This window comes from Theropithecus gelada, chromosome 3 (assembly GCF_003255815.1).
Source record: "Theropithecus gelada isolate Dixy chromosome 3, Tgel_1.0, whole genome shotgun sequence".
In the NCBI taxonomy this organism is placed as follows: domain Eukaryota; kingdom Metazoa; phylum Chordata; class Mammalia; order Primates; family Cercopithecidae; genus Theropithecus; species Theropithecus gelada.
Genome location: NC_037670.1, coordinates 120,687,002 through 120,706,930, shown reverse-complemented (window position 1 = coordinate 120,706,930; position 19,929 = coordinate 120,687,002). Strand labels below are relative to the sequence as shown.

At 32.8% G+C, this 19,929-nt stretch overlaps 1 protein-coding gene across 2 annotated transcripts in view; it reads right to left on the bottom strand.

The window, feature by feature from the left end:
• Window positions 1-19,929, bottom strand: part of SEMA3E (semaphorin 3E) — a 292,189-nt gene that overhangs the window by 34,231 nt on the left and 238,029 nt on the right. For both annotated transcript variants that reach the window (XM_025381243.1, XM_025381244.1), the window contains exons 5-10: window positions 17,392-17,485; window positions 7,684-7,803; window positions 6,413-6,555; window positions 4,944-5,058; window positions 4,451-4,520; window positions 1,586-1,730 (exon numbers count right to left, since the gene is read on the bottom strand). In XM_025381243.1, coding sequence (XP_025237028.1) covers window positions 1,586-1,730; window positions 4,451-4,520; window positions 4,944-5,058; window positions 6,413-6,555; window positions 7,684-7,803; window positions 17,392-17,485 — 687 coding nt within the window. The remainder of the gene's footprint in view (window positions 1-1,585; window positions 1,731-4,450; window positions 4,521-4,943; window positions 5,059-6,412; window positions 6,556-7,683; window positions 7,804-17,391; window positions 17,486-19,929) is intronic.

Sequence of the window (19,929 nt, the reverse complement as noted above, 5' to 3'; positions counted from 1 at the left end):
TCAATGGCATATAGTCTATATGAATTTGTATTTTTAATGGATTTGACAAAATAAACTGGAAAACAAGAAATATGTGCTATAACGTCAGTTTTTAAACCACTGACTATAAAATTAAATACTCAACAGTAGCTTAAGTTACTCATTGGAAAACCTTTAAATGTGTTGATTCTTGCTTGTTGGTAACTGCTCCCTCATTTTATATATTTTCCTCCAGAACTAGCAGCAATTGCAATGATTACCTTGATAAAAATTTTCCACTTTAGAATATAAATACAGTAGTTTAGTAATCAGATTCCACAAAGAGGACATTTATAATGGTGTGGTTTTTAAAAATCAAACCATATTTCCTAATTTGGCATGGATTTTTCACTTGAGTGTACTTTCATGATATATAATTGGAAACATTTTGGACTAGCTTGGAAGCAGATCCATAACCAGTCACTTCCTCCAAATCTCCTTTAAGACCATGTGGTTTCAAGAAGCATTTCCAGCAAAGCCACAGGAGTAGGTTTTCTCCATTTAAAATTGTAATTTCAATCAATAGAGTGAAATAAAATATACTTTATGTCTTACTGGAAGTAATAATTTTAAGCTAGTGAGAGAGAGTGATTGAAATGGTAAGGCCTTAGCACTTGTTAATGGAGGTAAGGTTTGTTTCCAGTTTGAGTTTTTGCTCTACAAAAACGGTTTCTACTCAACTTGCAAGTAATTGTGGAATCAGTGTAGTGATGGGATTTCACCAGCTGCTTGTAAAAGTATAGATGTTGACTTGTGTGACAAGTTAAATGTTTGCTCTCCATGGCTCACATAGCACATACAATGATCCAAAGTTTTTCCAACCTATTTGCACACAGGATGAATGATACAAAATCATCATCTCATTGTCACCCTCACTATCATCACCAGTTTTAGCTATGTGTGCTAAAAGCACAAAAGTCTGCATGCCTAGATAAGAAGAATCTTAATAGTATAGTTCAGAGACAAGTGGTAGAAGTTTTGTACTCTAGCGATATTTTTCTATTGGCATTTCTTTCCTAAGGGGCCAGCAAGGATGTTAAATGAGGTGTTAAGTATTCTGAGGAGCTAGAGAAAAAAACTTCTTATAGATTTCCTACAATGAGAAGTAAGGAGATAGTTTGGCCTATGGAAATTAGAGGCTGATTTAAATATTAGAACATAAAAATTTGGTGACATTGTCCTGCTTGGAAATCATATGTGGTACTAACTCCTCTGAAGAGGCTGAGAGAAATATGATGTTCATGTTACTGAATGTTTCTGTGTTCACCAGTACTTTAAAAAATAAAATTTTAATTGGTGTTACTTAGCCAAAATATCAATAATAATATATATGTTATAAAACTGCTGTGTCCATTATATATTATATTCTTTTTATTAAATAACAAGCAAAAACTTGAGATTGGAAAGGATATCTCTTTGCTACATATACTTTTCACCGGCATACTTTTAGGTATGGTATTCCTTAACTGTTTATCTGCAAAGTCGGTAAAGCACATGAAACAGTGGACAAAATATTACCAAAAGAGTCCTTAAAAATAAGAATTACTTGTTATATTACTAAACTTACAGAACCAGGCCTTGGATAAGGGACTTTTCCTTCATAGACTGACCAGTGGTATTCAGGTCCTTCCTTATGTGCATATGGTCCGTTGAAGGCTGCCCGAATGCTAGACATATGATAGACACATATAGCATGCCCTCGAAAAATATTACTGAAAAATACAGAAAAGATAATTATTATTCTGGAACTAACTAGCAGGTCACCTAGCCAAACACCCCAGCCTACAAAGATAAGAGTCAAGTCTTTTGAGTAAAGTAGTTGCAATTTCTTTAAGCAAAGAATAGTCTAGATATGTTAACTATTGCAATATTTCCAATTTTGAAACTCTGAAACTTACCATTTTCTTAATTGCCTACTTAATACAGTTGAAAGTGACATTGTTAGAATGACAAAAATAATGTCACTTCACTTATTTTTAAACCTTGTGTTGTCTTTTTATTTTTTTTATTAAGAGAGATCGGGCCTTCATATTAATAAAGACTTATTCCCAAGCTGAATTATTCATTTAGGTATTATCTCCTTTTATGTTGTTCTATTTTCAAAGTAGACAGTGTTCTCTTACTCACTATGCTGTTAATATTGCTACAAATTCTATTAAGATGTATTAAGTTTCTTAATATATATGACTTAAAGAACAATTTAAAGTCTTATGAAAATTTAGGCCTTTTTTTCCATGTTTTAGCTGGGGTTCATGTAGACAGTAATATGCTTGTATATTCCTTCCTTTAGCCACTGAAAAGTGTCTATAGTAAAAAGATGACTGGGCTGAATATGTTAAGCATGACAAAATTACTTTAACCATATAAAACTTAGATCCCTCATCTCCAGAACAAGCAGCAAGCAAAATAATTTTCTTGACTAAAATTTCTACTTGACTGTATAAAGGCAGTAGTTGACTAACTATGGCAACTTTTACTGAAAACATTTGTAATCAGATTCTACAAAAGGATATCTTTAAAAATTATTTTTTAAACAATCTTGCCATATTCCTTAATTTAGCATGAAATGAATGAATTTTAACATTATCAGAATCTCTGTATTGTAAGAATCCAAATTGTTAATGTTTGTGAAAGTATTTTGCAAAATTCAAAGTTCTATATAAATAAAGTTTCCTACATACTGAGACACCTGTAAAACAGCAGTTATGTTACTGTCCTACACCCCCAATTTACACATTTTATAACACACCTTGAAGCAATTGGAAATGCCTAGGACGCAGGGAACACTTGAGATAGTCTCCTAACTAAAGTGGTAGCACACCTTTGATCACCATTCTACAAATCTCAATCCTTATGTCAGGTAACAGCTGGAAAGCTTTTGTTCTCAGATTTATATAAATTGAACAGTCAAAAGAGAAATTATAGAAGAAAATCATGTCTTATGTTTGATTTCTCAGAAAGATCCATTATGCTATCATTTAGGAAAATAGCTTATAATCTGATCATATTAACATATAGAAAAACTAAACTGATTATTCCATAGCTTAAATTTATCATATAAATTCACTGAATTATCATGCAATGTATGAATTATTCACAGCATAAGGGAGGAGATGAAGTTAAAATAAGTACTCTCCATGCACTGTGATAACTACCAATCTACATTAACTATTTTTCTTTGCATCAAGAAATAATTGATAGACAAATTGTTTCCATGTTTCTCTGTTGAAGAAAAAGTCTCTTTGCAACAGCAGGATTCTTGTTACAGAGATGTATTATTTTTTCTAAGTGACATTAGAAACCACCTGCTGAAAAATAACAAACTAAAGCTGTGTGGAAAGACCCCCACGTAAGCACAGTATACACAATTATGTGACAGTTTATGGCTTATATGGTGTAAAAGAGGAATTCCGTAATATTATTCTAGCCCTGTCAAGAAAATTGAGGTATATTCTTCTTTATTTTTTATCCTAATCATTTTACCTGCACCGTGCCTTACCTAGAAAGAGACTCAGGAAATTGTATATATAACCTTTTAACAAAAACTGATTCTAATATTTTTATTTGTGTGTAAAAATACATGAAATAATATTTTATCCATTTTTACAGCACTTTACCATGGGTAAAAAAAATACAAAAACATAAAGGGAAAAACAATAGATTATACATCTTAAACTTGAGCAGCAAATTTAAAAGACAGAGAGCCAATGATCAACATGTGTTCACTACGAATCAACATAAGAGCAGGAAAATCAGAATAAAAGAGCGAGAAGAGTGCTCTGTGTTTAAGAAATTGAGGAATTTTTCTTGGCTATGGCAATTGGTAAGTATTGGAGAACTGATTTAAATCAGTGTTGGAGGAGAAAGTTATTTCAAGCAAGATAAGTGAATAAATAAAAATATAGTAATGGGAACTAGCAAAGTAGACACTGCCTCACATCTGTCAAGACATTATCTTGTCAACATCAGACCATTAGTGAACTCAGAGGGAAAACATACAATGGTGAGTGAGTAACAGTTGATATAGAGCCTTAAAAGCCTGACTTGGAAAATTCTGTATGATGAATAAAGGAATTGTCCTAGACTTTACAACATATAACAACACGTTGTAAGGACTGATATCTTACAAACTGTATGTGGAAAAAAAAAATCACTGTGTTCTAGATTAGAGAGTGAAGAGATTAGGATACTGAGCACAGGAAGATTCTGGGCACTATAAACAGAAACAAGATTTGGATTGAGATTGAGCTTTTGAAAACGAAAGTACATTTGCAAACATTGGAGAATAAAAATCAATTGGTGATTATAAAGTATAGGAAATGAGAACAGCAACTGGGTCAGTAGTCTTACAAGTTACATACACCGTGAAAGGAGAGTCCAGTGAGGCATCTCTTGTTTTATAGTGTTTTTATTGACTGTATAAATTTCTCACCTGGTAGTGTTAAAGAGTCCAAATATCACCGGATTCTTATGATCTCTGGTAGGTAGCAAAAAAACGTCCTCTGAAAAATTAAAGACCATTCCATCGCTTAGTATTTTTAGCTCTCTTTGCATGCAAAGAAAATGTATTCACATAAATTTGTTTAGAACCCAATATAGATTTTAAGATGTATATTTTCATATACAATTATATAACCAAGATCAATCATAACAGAGCTAATCATTCAGTTGTTCTGGGTGACCTTGAGCTGAACAACAGGAAGGAGCCAGACATGGACTAAGCTAACACGATGAGCCTCTTTGAGTTCTTGCAATCCCTTTTCCCCCAGCATTTGTGCCTGCCCAAATAGAAAAGAACAGAAACTTGCTCTGTGTTAGATAGAGGTCAAATACACAGAAAACAAGTTTTCTATGTGTCCTAGGGATAAAGTTATAAAGAAGCATATACATAAAAGAGCAAATTTAATTCACCTAAAAACATTTACCTAATTCATCAAAATGTGTGTCAATCCCATTCATTCCTGGTACTGAGCAAACGAGTCTCGCTTTTAGGAAAGTGCTCCACTTATTCACCAGTATTCTCTGCCCTCCTACATCATTCTGTGAAAACCAAAAAGGAGGTAAATAGTTACCTGAAGAATTCTGACCAACCACAGATTTTATATTATTAAACATGCAGTTGCCAAGAGTTATGACTTTTTTATTTAACTAGGAAAATTTGGCATAATTCTCAAGTAATGTCATAGGTGCAATTCCCCATAATTTAGGTTTTTTTTGTTTTGTTTTGTTTCTTTTTTTTTTTTTTTTTTTTTGAGACGGAGTCTCACGCTGTGTCACCCAGGCTGGAGTGCAGTGGCGCGATCTCGGCTCACTGCAAGCTCCGCCTCCCAGGTTCAGGCCATTCTCCTGCCTCAGCCTCCGAGTAGCTGGGACTACAGGCGCCCGCCACCACGCCCGGCTAGTTTTTTTCGTATTTTTAGTAGAGACGGGGTTTCACCATGTTAGCCAGGATGGTCTGGATCTCCTGACCTCGTGATCCGCCCGCCTCGGCCTCCCAAAGTGCTGGGATTACAGGCTTGAGCCACCGCGCCCGGCCTGTTTTGTTTCTTAATTCGGCCTTGTCAGCGCACTTTTGCCCTGATACCTTAAATATATTTTGCAGACGTTAAACAATATTAATACAGCAATCTCTCCTAAACAGAATAGTGGGGAGATACAGTAATCATGATTATTACTTTGTTCATAAATAATTTGCTTCTCTCAGGAATATAGAAACATCCATTTCTTTTCTTCCTTTATCAAAGGAAAAAGACTTTTCAAGAAAGCTTGAAATACACACACACACACATAATGCCCATGCTATATATGTATATAAATATATACACACACTACACACACAAAATACATATACACACATATTTATATGTAAGTTTATTTTCGAACATCTTCTTAAATGCCAAGGTAACTTTACATTTGTAATTTTATTAGATTCTTAGATTATGTTGCTACTCCTATTGGTTTTAAATGTTCCCAAACAATTTCTCTAAATATTCAGTAAATTACAGATGGCTTTTTAAAAAAAATAACTTCAACCAATCGAATTGTTCAAAGGTATATTATTTGTACTGTGTACTAAAGGAATAAAAAAGGTTTTGATTAAATTCATTAAGAAAAATCGAGCTCAAATTTCTGCACGGGAAGAAGGACAGTATAATTATAGACTATTTCTTCTTGGTATGGCTTCAAAAATGGGGAAAATCATACAAAATACAAGGTCCTTTTAAGATACACCTTTCACTAGATATGAAGTGTAGAGGTTGGTATAGTAAATATCAATTGTAGACAGTCTAAAGAATACTAGAAAATATTTAAAAGTAGAAACTTATTATAAACTTAATAAAGGCCTGACCATAAGTTGTGAGATAAGCAAGCATAACGAGAGAGAAAGCCTCACCACACAGAGTCGCCCGACCCTGGTGTAAATTGCGTGGGCATTGTTTTCTGCCTCCAGTGCCTTCTCAGTAAAAAAGAAATATACTTTGTTGTCATCTCTGTCTTCATTGTCAGGAATCATGTATGAACCTACAAATTTTGGTTCTATAGGAGCAAAAAATAGGAGAAAAAGTGAAAAAGATATTATAACAAAATGCTAACAAGTTATTCCAATAATTTACGTATCATCTGAATCCTTAAGTTTAACTTTCACCATTTCATAAAGAAATATTTTTCTTGAACTTTTTTACCAAACATGGAAAACGCTGTAGATATCTCACTTTATTTGCATATTAACAGCCCTTTTAGAAATATTACAAGAATATTTAATTGGAAAATAAAAGAATCAAGGAGAGAAGAAGAATTTCAAACAACAGGCAATGCGAAATTAAAATGCATACAGGAAAGAACAGATTAGGAGCATGATGAAGATAATCTCTAAAAATTTCCTTCCATTGTAGGTAAAAACTAAATGTAAGTATAAGTAACATATTAAAGTAAATAAATATATCATCATTTATTTTTAATTCATAAATTATCTACCAGTATAGCGCATAGATCATTTTAGATTCAAAGTAGAACATTTATTTTATGTTTTTGAGATTGTAGTCCAAGAGATTTGAATACATGTTCTTTGATATGGTACGTAAAATATATGAATGGTAGCATTAATAACGACTGTGCATTTTACAGCTTAATAAAAATGTGGAAAGTAATTAAAATGCTCACCATAAAACAATATTCTAGCACCTCCATATACCGGTGTGCCAAAATATAAAACGTACTTCTTACAAAGAATTCTGTATCAATGAATGTCTAGTGACTTTCCTAGAGTTTTGTCTCTAAAGTGTAATGCAATCCTATTAAAACAAGCAAAGCAGGGCAATCAATTAATCAAAAATTCTATCAATTGATAAAAGTAGACAAAACAGCTTACTGGATGATGGACTTTTCAGCTTTCATACATTTGCTTTGTTTTCCTTATTTAAATACTGATTTCTAAGCATTGCTCAAAAGGTATACTGATTTTATAATTAAGTCAATCAATTTTGATAGAAAATGATATACATATATCACATACAATATTTTAATTCAAGAATCTTGTTAGTAAAACGTTCTGAAATTTGTAAAGGAATGTATTTATATTCTTATTATTATCAAGATGGCAATATTTTCCATAAGTTTTAGAGTTGGTTTCAATCCTAATTCACATACTCTTCTCCTCATCCCTACCTTTCAACAGACGCTCATCGTCATGCTCAGTGCGGATATGGGCCAGTCGCCCCATGCTGCGGAAGATTGCAGCGTCTCTGCTCCAATAGTCACTGTAGAGTCCAGCAAACAATTCACCACCTACATGGGAGCATCAGTAAAAAAGAAGTCAGTGTTTGTTTCTGAATTTGAAGACGAGGTATAAGTCACAATTATATTAAATACATCCATATTTAATATGTGTATCTATAACATGTACTTTACGACATTAATACTATTGGTGTTAGGAGCATGGATGGTACAGTAAGAGTCCCAGGGTTTGAGTCCAGAGTCTGTCACTTGCTAGGTGTGAATTTGGGCAAGTTGCTAAGTTTCCTGTGCCTCAGTTTCCTCATTTACAAATTAGAAAAGTAATTGCATTCAGTAAGGTAGTTAAGAGTAAAGCACTTGTAAGAATAGCTGGTAAATCGTAAGACCTATATGAGTTTTTGGTAAATAACTTTGCTTCATTTATTTTCCTAGACTCAGTTGTCCTGTCTGGGGCAAAAATTTCTGGCCAAGAAACAAATGATAACAGTAGATTTCGGGAAACAGCAACCTTAAAGCAGAGTGGTAAAACTGTTTTCTTAATGAGTGGAATATAATATTGGTCTAGTTCTAAAACAGATATGATTATTATATTACATGGTACTAATGCTTTTTTTAAGTTTGCAATGTGTATCTATGCATACATATGATATTTAAAGTGCTTTAAAGGTTAAGAGAGTTCAAAATTAATTGTATTTCCAACTTAATATATCTAATTATGTAATTAATTTTATAATTAGGATTATTAAAATTACAGGTATAAGAATTTGACCTAATACATAAACAGAATTTAAAAGATCTTGAATACTTTATTTATAAATCTTATTTATTAGAACTTTAAAAATTGTTTCATTATTTATGAAGGATTTTTTTTCCCAAGGTAAGGTCTTTAAAGCTTTGGAGGCCAGGCGCGGTGGCTCACGCCTGTAATCCCACAACTTTGGGAGGCTGAGGCGGGAGGATCACGAGGTCAAGAGATTGAGACCATCCTGGCTAACCCGGTGAAACCCTATCTCTACTAATAATACAAAAAATTAGCCAGGCGTGGTGGCGGGCACCTGTAGTCCCAGCTACTGGGGAGGCTGAGGCAGGAGAACGGCGTGAATCTGGGAGGCGGAGCTTGCAGTGATTGCACCACTGCACTCCAGCCTGGGTGACAGAGCGAGACTCCGTCTCAAAAAACAAAAAACAAAACAAAGCAAAACAAAACAAACAAACAAAAACCCTTTGGAAAACTTCAGAAGTGTAAGCATATTTGTATGGTTTAACATTTGGGAAAATGATCAATTAAATTATATATACAATAAATTAAAAGGAAATTTATTTTCAACTTGCATTAACTATTAATTTTTTTAAAGTAAAGATGATTGCTTTTGCTATATCAAATTTAGAATAATAAGATATAAATTAAACTCAAAGATTAAAAAATTAAGCTTTAGAATTACTACTATAATAGTCTTTTTCATTTTAAAAAGATAAATAATTCTAATTAGTTTTTCTCTGTTCACAAAATCCTCTATGGATTCTTAAAATACTGTATGAGATACAAACAAATAAAATCTATGGTTTCCAAGAAATAATTCATTTTTAAATTATATGTTCTATATGAGAGAGAGAGGAAAAAGTAAATGTGTCAGAGTGTTAACAATCGGTGACTCGAGGTAAATGGTATACAGGTGTTACTTTTACTTCAATTTTTTTTGTATTTGAAAATTTTCAAGATAACGGTTTTTAAAAAGAGATATTTATTGAGTTCTTCTAGTATATGCAACATACGCTAAGTGAGAGGTATGATGCAAGGAAAATAACAAAAACGAAATGATGATTTAAATCTGGACTTAACAATATATAATTTGGTAGAGAAAAGTTAGGTCAGAACTCTTACTTAAGCATGTCATGTTATTTGATAATAGAAAGGGAAAAGATTAACATAATTTTTTATCAAAGTCGATTAATTAGTGCTGTCTTCCCCAGAAATTTTATGTCTGTTTGAAGAAGCAGTATTTTGAGATCAAATGCATTCAGTGGTTAGGTATATGACCTGTTACCTGGAATTCAGTCTGCATTATTTGAACATCGATAAAAGAGAGTCATTAAAAGGACTTTGGAATCATCTATGGCATAAACAACCAAGTTGATCCTTTAAAAAATTGACTATTAACACATGAGTGAGAATTTCTCTGAAATATTTTTGTTTTTAATTATTATACTTGAATTATGTTTCCCGCACCAAATATAAAGGCCATCTTGTGAAATAGTTGTAAATATAATCTATTTTGCTAATGTGGGCTGGGCTGAATCTTTAATGTATAGTGGGAATAAAGATTAGCTTTCTTTAAAATCATGAGTTTTCTATTCTTTAAATTTTTAATATTTGGTTTTATATTTTAAAGTATTTTAGACTTTGATAACTGAAAATATTGTTAGGGGAAAATAATATTTATATTAGTACACATTGATTTTAATGGATTTATCCTAATTTGGAACATTGTTTCAAAATTATCATTTTAATCGATACTATAAAATTAACAAACAAGCACTCCTTGGAGCCACTAGATGGCAGCCCCATGATACTAGATAATACCATATCCAAGGACGATTATCTGCACAAGAGAAAAAATAATATATTCCCAATGTTACCCAGCTTCCCATTTTGCACTCAGGGCAGAGAAAATTGTGAGCAATTACCATAACACAATATGAACTGCATGACTTAAATTTCAAAGACACTATATAGGTGCTAAAAACTGTATGTTTGGCAAAATACTTTCCTAAGAAAATTAGAAAAGACAACATATTAGTGAAAAATAATAATATTAATAAAGCCTTAGGTAAAATAATACCTAATAGTAATTAAATAAGCAAAAATACTGAGCATTATTATAATTTTTAATACAATTTGTAGTAAATACATAGTCTCTAATTAAATTTATTTTAATTATTTGGTGTCAGAAAATTTGTGAATCAGTACATTGATCTTTTATAGAATGCAAAAATAACATCTGGATACATCATATTTTCATGGATTAAAATAGAAAAACATTTTATAAAAATACTAAAATATGTTTTAGAGCTTCAATTATAACAGAAGAACTATTTAAGGATTTACTTTTCTATGTCTATGGAGACAGGTGAGTTTAACTTCTTGTCATACTCAACAATAGTCTCTATATAGAGAAGAAAGAATAGTAGAATTAGGTCTGCAGTGGAAATCTGGCAAGCTAGGTCCTCAGCTCAAAATCTGCTATTTTACCACCACAAACTGTTCGAAATCTTAAGGTCTCAGTTATCTGTAGAATCAAAGAGACCTCCATGTAATTCTCAGAACCTGCCAAGCTTTTATATTCTCTCTGCTCTTTGGCCTAGAATTCCACACCTCTCTTCCCACCTCACCTTCCTTTTGCCTCGTTATTGTCCACTTTTTCCATGACGCCTTGTCTGGCCAAACTTTTGTTAGTGTAGTGGTTCCTAGTGCCACTGTAGCTCTGGTACCTATTTCTATCCTACTGCTCATCCGACTATATTTTTATTGACTCCTTATGTGTTTGAAATGATGCCTCATTAATGTCCGAAATACAAAAAATGCTCAATAAATACTGTTGAATCAACGAATGGCTTAATGAGTTAATAATTAAATATATCAGAAGCTCCCTTTAGGATTTAAAAAAGGTTATGAAAGGCTGTGAAATGTCAACAATCAGGGCCAGGTGCGGTGGCTGCCGCCTGTAATCCCAACATTTTGTGCAGCCCAGGCCGGTGGATCGCTTGAGTTCAGATGTTCAAGATCAGCCTGGGCAACATAAAGATACCCCCATCTCTACCAAGAAAAAATAATAATAATAATAATAAATAAAGTAGCTGGGCATGGGGGCCCGCACCTGTGGTCCCAGCTACTTAGGAGGCTAAGGTGGGAGAATCGCTTGAGCCCGGCAGGTAGAGGCTGCAGTGAACTATGATTGTGCTACTGCACTCCAGCCTTGGCAGCAGAGCCAGATCCTGCCTAAAAAAAGAGAAAAATAAACCACTCAGGATAAGATCCTAACTTTTAAAAACTGTTTCAGAGAGAAAATATCAAATGAAAGAAAAGGCTATTGAGAATTTACATGGATAACAAATTTGAATTTTTGTTCCTTAAGGGCCTTATGTTATCTATTAATTTTAATAGATTAAAACAGGAACTCTATTTTTTTTCAAAAATTTGTCCCCAAGAATTTCAGCCCAAGGGACATTATATTGTGATTAAAAGACTGTGTCAACACTAAGTTGCTTATGTGAAAGAAAATAAGACAGTCATTTGATTCTTTGAAATAGATAAAAACAAATTCTTTACAATGATTCTAAAATGTGTAATTAAAATACTTTTTTCTGTAACTCCTTTTTTTACAATGTAAACTCTAGTTGAAGTTGTAATTAAATGCATTGCATTGCCTTAATATTTTATGGAATGTATCAAGAGTTTTGTTCATAGACTATATATTATCTGAGTTTTTATTTACCATGTTGGATTTTAATTGTATAACAAGAAAAATTCACAGTAGTGTTTCATGACCTTCTTATCTTGTTAAGTTTTACTCAAGCATTTGTTCTGTTTATGTTATAAATGTATGTTCTGCAAATCTAAATAATATGAAACACATTTGCCTCGTGGAACAGTATATAGCTAAAGACTGATTTAGCTGCCTCACTTTATAACTGAATTTTATAATTTTGTTAGAAAATTATTCTATTGTGGATGGATTGTTTTGCAGAATCACTATGACCTGCATAGCTACGAAGAGAAACAAAATGCATTTGGGAGGATGAGGACGGATGAAAATGATCCACATATTTCAACATCCCAGTTCGCACTCATATTCTGCTTAGGATGCTGAAAGAAACCAGGATGAATGTGTGATTCTAAATGTGTGATTTTATTAGGCATTTAGCTGTTGTTTGGGCTTTCGGTTTATTTTGGTTTGGGCAGATGATTAGCACTAGCTCTCAATGTTAAGAAGGTGGTTTTGAGGCATGAAGGAACAATAAAAACGTCTTATGAATCTGTTTATTTGTGTGTGCCAGCACTCATGGCTATACTCTTGAGTTTTCTTTTTGGCAAACCGATGATATTGATACCATGATGGTTAAACCAGATTCTCAAAGGAGACAATATAAGTGGGGAATTGAAGAGTGGGGCTTTTTTGTTCTTCCTTTACCTCTTTTCGTTGTGAAGGAACCATAAGCAAAGTATTCAAATAGCTCCTTAGAGACTAGCAGTCATGGTCAGAAGCTACAATAAGCATGTGGATAATGGGCATTCTGCCAAGTGTGAGAGAGAGCGCAGCAGCCTTGGATAAGAAATTATAGATATTCTTTAGGGACAGGAAAGTGGTAAGGGAATAACCTGAAGTCTATGTTTCTATATAGTTGAGGTGAATTCAAAACACGAAGCAGAACATTTACTTATTATGTTTGTAGAACTTATCATAAAGACAAATATTCTAACTTCATTTATGATTTTTTCATTTATTTTTCTAACAAATGACCTTACTTTTTGCCAGTTTATTCCCTGAATGTAAATATAGTTAATTAAAAATACACAATTATTTATTTAAAATGTTTTAATGTTATTAACAACTTGAAACAATAACTTGAATGGTCTCTGCATGCATTCCAACTCCCACTCATTCAATTGACATTGACTTTTAATTTACAAAATTCATAATGAGGATCCATATTCACAAAGGTATTATTATTATGGATAAAAGTTCAGTCAGGAAGAGGATTTCAGCAGCTGTAAACTTTGTAGTTTTATTTTCTGAAAAAAGTAAATAGGAAAAAAGTGTAGAAAAAAAAATTCATGGATTATAAAATGTCTTACTAGCAATTACTTGTTAAAATAAAATTTAGTGTGCATTTACTTTGGAAAGCATCCCTAAAAATACCCCAACAACAAAGTTAATACTTTCAAAGCAAAGTGTCAAAAGGCACATGACAAATCAGGATTTTTTTTTTCCTCAAACACTAGCAACATGTGTCTTATCACACCTTAGGCATTTCAGGAATGGTAGGATTAAATTATACCTAGAACTGCTAATACAACTATGGGTCAGAATAAAATTTAAAAATAAAATGGCAATAAAATTAAAAGGAGAAACTATGGGGGATTATAACGTTACTGAAGATATTATCAACTTAATTAGAATATTGCAATATTATATCAAATATAACTAATAAAAAGAGTCAGCAAAAATATTTGCTTCTTGGCCAAAATGACATATGACATACAGAACACTATTTCCTGGATTTTTATTTGGCCAATTACCAAACTTAATAAGTTAGTAGCAAGATAATTACTAAGTATATTTGGATGATTTGAAAGGCATGGATAAGCAATGCAGCAATTCATTATACTGAAAAATTTATTGTTTCAACAAGCTGCTTTTAAAATCAAGTTATAATGCCTTGTCTTCTTCAGACAGTTACTTCAAACCACTTCAAATACAGTAGGAGTAATCACACTGGAGGAAAACTTGGCTAAACATGCAGAAATATGGCACCCAAGATATGAACTGATATGCTACCAAGATAAATTGTGTTAGTACAAAGAGACATTGGAAGAGCAAGCCTATTTAATATATGATTTCATTCTGATTAGTTTCTGAACATATATGACATAGTTCAATAAGAAGCTTGTTTCTACTCCTTAAATCCTTTGTCACATAGAATTATTGCAAGCTATCAAACTTTCATTTCTAAGTTAGATTATAAATGGAATAAAAATGTGCTTTATAGCTCATCTTTCATCTATCAAATAAGCTTTAATATTTATTCAATTTTTTATTAACCTCTTCTTCATATGATCTTAAGTCAGCTAAATTTAAGTTAACTGAATTAAAATTGTATCTAAAATTAGGAAATTACATAGAACTTTCTCTAATGTGCAAGGACCATTTTTTTTTTAGGTCAAGTAGCTTTATGAATATACTACCAGTTTCAGTGTTTTATCATTAAATTTGTCTTCATGTGAACAAACATTGAACATTGTGTGACATATAATTAACCATGAAACCAAGAAGTAGCAATAATCTAACGATAGTCATCTTTTTGTTGGAGGCTTGTCTTAACCCATCAGCAGAGAACATGTGTGGTCACAAAATACCACATTAATATATTATTTCACAGTCAGAGTAAGCTGTACCTAGCTTGCCAAATTCCAACTCAGGTAGCTCCATTTTCCCAGCCCACATTCCTGCTGCTTTTGCAATTGGGTGAATTATTTTCACTTCCTCTCTTTTAAAGAGTTTCTGGCTCACATAGGTTATCAGGTTTCCATCCAGTGGCTGCTGCATTTCCACAGTGAGTGAATGATCTCTCCAAGGTACTTTGGGATGAAAGTGAGTGGATAAATGTGAAGAATTATATTTTTATTTCTTCTCTTTGGAGGGATTATTCTATAACTTTTATGTTTAGCTTGGAGGGCTCTTTTGATTTGATTTCTCTTCTGAATAAGCGAAACAGCCACCCAGATGGCAAGCACTTCAGATTTCAGCATAGTGTAATTTGATTTGGAAGTTCAATGAAACTCACTTGGAAATGTCCCTCCAGTAATATTTCCCCTCTTAGAAATTTCACTTTTAAATTCTTGGCTTCATGCAGAAACAAACTCCAAGGGAGACTGAGTAGTGAGTGGCAAGGTGGTCATAGAAATTATTATTAACTCTTTAAATGAAATGTTAAAAAATAATTTGTCTTCTAATATTCTCAGGATTTCACTATAGAAGCAGTATATGCTGTGCAATTTTTAATTTCCTATTCCCTTTTTGTGATTCTTAGGAACAATATTCCAAAATTAATTTTTCATTTGTTTAGGAACCTCAGTGAGAATTACATTTAGTATTTATAGGAGACTTAGTCTTTGCAAGATACTATATGGCACAAGAAAGATAAGAAAGTCTCTTTTTTTCCAAACATAGTACAATCTTTATGAAGAAAATTCACTAATAACTTTAGAAAAAGATGGTATGAGTCTATCAGATATATAAATTTTAACATATATTTTGTTAATTGCATTGGAATTTCTTGCATTTATGCACCTGGCATCCCCCAAAAGTGCTATTTCTAAGGTTTTGACTTTTACTAAGTTTAACCTGACTTAGGCAACCCTTTTCCCATATTTAAAGTCTTCCTTTTTTTAATACTCTGTTTATACACACACACACACACACACACACACACACACACACACACACACACCCCGAGAGAGAGAGAGAGAGAGAGAGAGAGAGAGAGAGAGAATTGGCAGAGAAACTCAAAATATTTCAAGTAATATTTTTCTTTAATATTTATTTTTCTCAAATATTGCACATCTTTATTCAAGCCCCTGAAGAACTTAATTACTATATCATTCTCAGTTTATAGCTGTGTCAAATTTTGAAGCTGAAGTAAGTCAAACTTTTCCCGTTAATTAGAGTTAACATGAGGTGTTTGCTATATAATACATAGGTTTTAAAAAGCTTTACTTTTCTACACCTGAGAACCAGATGTGGGATAGGGGAGTGTAGGGAGTAGAATGCAAGACCCATCAAAATAAACTGTCTCGAATATGTTCAGGGAACTTAGATTCTCAAGAATACACAGTAGCATCTATATCAACTCTAAATCAAGTATAATACGGTTTAATCATCAGGAGAGAGTTTTAAGTTTTAATGGTTTATTTAGAATGTGAAGTCTCTACATCTTATTTTGTCCTTTCTCATTTTCTGCAAAGAAGATGACGTAGTATTAGCATATAACTGTAAACATTATAAATGTGATAATAGAACCTTGCACATCTGCACCGTATGCCCATCAGAACCTCTCAACACTGAGGGAAGAAAATCATTACCGTTAGCACCTATGTTAGTGTTGGGGACTGCTCTTTTTAATTGCATGCTTAGGAGCTCATTCATCAGTTTTTATTGTCACAGTGCTGAAATAGTTTGCCAAGTTTGCAAGTCTTAACCACAAATAGTAGGAAAATATTACTCAGTTGTGTCTTAAGTGAGATTGTTTGGCATTTTGTCTAATTAAATTGAATCGAATTAAACTCCAGATCCAACATTATCAACTCATGCCATTATTTCAACATGTACATTCAGTGATAGTTTGAGCGAGTCAACTTCTACAGTTTGCATTCTAGATTAACAGAAATTTAGATAAATACATTTAAGTTCTCAAAAGAGATGACTTTCTGCTGAATTCTACTAATAACAGAGAAAGATACCATAAAGAATATTAAAAGTTCTCTAAAGTCACAAAGTAATTGAAACATGAAGAGTTAACATATATATTAAAATAGTTTCATTTTCTCTGGCAAAATTTTTATAAAGTCTTCATATAATTGCATTTTATAAGCATCAAATGACAGCAAATATGTGGGATATTAAATGACAATTTGTTTTCTCAGAGTGAGATACACATACTTTATAGCATCTGCACTTATTTTAGAGTCAAATTGCTCAGGTTAACATGGCTTGAAATTTAATATCATTGCTTCGAGCACCAGAAAATAGATATGACAAGGCATAGTATATAAAGAAATGCTGAAAGAATGTAACTGAAGTTGAAAAATATGTTTTAGAATCATTATGACTACCACCTGATGTCTGTGGCAATGATAATTACCAATTAAAGTGGAGATGAAGGAGGAGCTGGGGTCAAAAGGACATCTGCCCCTTCCTCTCTCAGATCTGGGTGATTCCAGGTGAAACAGAGGATCCTTGAAAGAAAACCAGAAAAATCATTATGAACATGTCTCCTCTAATAATCATTTAATTGCTTAGATAAAACATATTAAACTTTGATTATTTATAAAGCATGTATTCTAAATAGGGCACCAGTAGCATCAATTTATTTAGAGACAAACTGGGTTTTATAAATAAGCACATGGGTTTTACAGGCCCATATGAGTTCTCTCATGCCTCTGAAAAAGTATGCAGGTGATGAAAGAAAATAGCACTTTTTAAATTGTTTTATGAGACTATTATTTATTCTGAGATGTGTCAATTAAATATTTGAAAGGAATTGAAACTTGCTGGAAAAAGGTTAACGAAAAGGAGGTTCAGTGTTAAAAATGATAGTGGGCTTTTATTAAGCATATCAAGAATGCTGTTGTTGATTTTTTTAATAACTTAGACTTTTATTTTTGATATAAGGGGTACATGTGCAGGTTTGTTATATGGCCTTATTGTGTGATGCTGAAGTTTTGGGTATAAATCATCCCATTAGCCAGGTAGTGAGCATAGTATCCAATAGGTAGTTTGTCAGCACTATGTCTCGTCCTCTTATAGGAGTCTCCAGTCTCTATTATTGCCATCTTTATGTCTGTGTATACCCAATATTTAGCTCTCACTTACAAGTGAGAACATGCAGCATTTGGTTTGCTGTTCCTGCCCTAATTCACTTAGGATAATGACCTCTACCTACATCGGTTTTGCTGAAATGGACATGATTTCATTATTTTTTATGGCTTTGTAGTATTCCATGGTGTATAAATACCACATTTTCTTTATCCAATTTAGCATTAATGGGCACTTAGGTTGAATTTATGTCTTCACTATTGTGAATAATTCTGCAATGAATATAAGAGTGAGTTAGTAGAGGAGCTCAAAATATTTCAAACACACATTGTCTTTTTGATAGAGTGATTCATTTTCCTTTGGATATTTACCCAGTAATTGGGATTGCAGGTCAAATGGTAATTCTGTTTTATTTGGGAAATCTCTAAACTTCTTTCCACAGTGGTTGAACTAATTTATACTGCTTCTAAGAGTGTATAAGCTTTCTCTTTTCTCCACAGCCTCTCTGGCATCTGTTATTTTTGACTTTTTAATAATAGCCACCCTGACTGGTGTGAGATGATATCTCATTGTGGTTTTGATTTTCATTTCCATGATGATTAGTGATATGGAGCATTTTTTCTTTGTTTGTTGGCCTCCTGTATGTCTTCTTTTGAGAGGTACCTGTTTATATCCTTCATCCACTCTTTAATGGGGTTATCGTGATTAAAGCCCTCAACAAACCAGGCATTGAAGGAACATTTGTCAAAATAATGAGTCAGATATGAGAAACTCACAAACATCATACTGAATGGACAAAAGCTGGAAGCATTCCCCTTAAGAACAAGAAAAAGACAAGGATGCTTACTCTCACCACTCCTATTTAGCATAGCACTGGAAGTCTTAGCAATAGCAATCAAGCATCAAAACAGAAAAAGAAGTCAAACAATCTCTCTTCACTGACTGATTCTATACCTAGAAAATCCTAACGACTCTGCTGAAAGGCTCCTAGAACAGATAGATGATTTCAATAAAGTTTCAAGACACAAAATCGACGTCTAAAAATCAGCAAAATTTCTCTACACGTATAGCATTCAAGCAGAGAGCCAAATTAAGAAAACAATCTAATTTAAAATACCCACACACAATAAAACCAGAATATCTAGAAATACATCTAACCAAGGAGGTGAAAAATCTCTACAAGGTGAAAGATCTCTGTAAGGAGACACTGCTGCAGAAAATCATAGATGATACAAACAAATGGAAAAACATTCCATTCAGATGGATTGGAAGTATCAATATGGTTAATATGGCCATATTGCCCAAAGCAATCTACAGATTCATTGCTATCCCTATCAAACTATCAACATCATTTTTCACAGAATTAGAAGAAAACTATTCTAAAATTCATATGAAACCAAAAAAGAGCCTGAATAGCCAAAGTAATACTAAGCAAACAACAACAACAACAACAAAGAAAAGCTGGAGGCATCACATTACGTAACTTCAAACTATAGTACAAGACTACAGTAACTATAACAGCATGGTATTGGTACAAAAGCAGACGCATAGACCAATGGAATGAAATAGAAAACCAAGAAATAAAGCTGCATATCTACAGCCATCTGATCTCTGATAAAGTTGACAAAAATAAGCAATGAGGAAAGGACTCCCTGTTCAATAAACGGCACTGGGATTGCTGGCTAGCCATATGCAGAAGAATGAAATTGGGCCCCTACCTTTCACCATATACAAAAATTCACTCAATATGGATTAAAGATTTAAATGTAAGACCTCTAACTATAAGAATCCTAGAAGAAAACCTAGGAAATACTCTTCTTGATATTAGTCTTGGCAAAGAGTTTTTGACTTAGTCCTCAAAAGC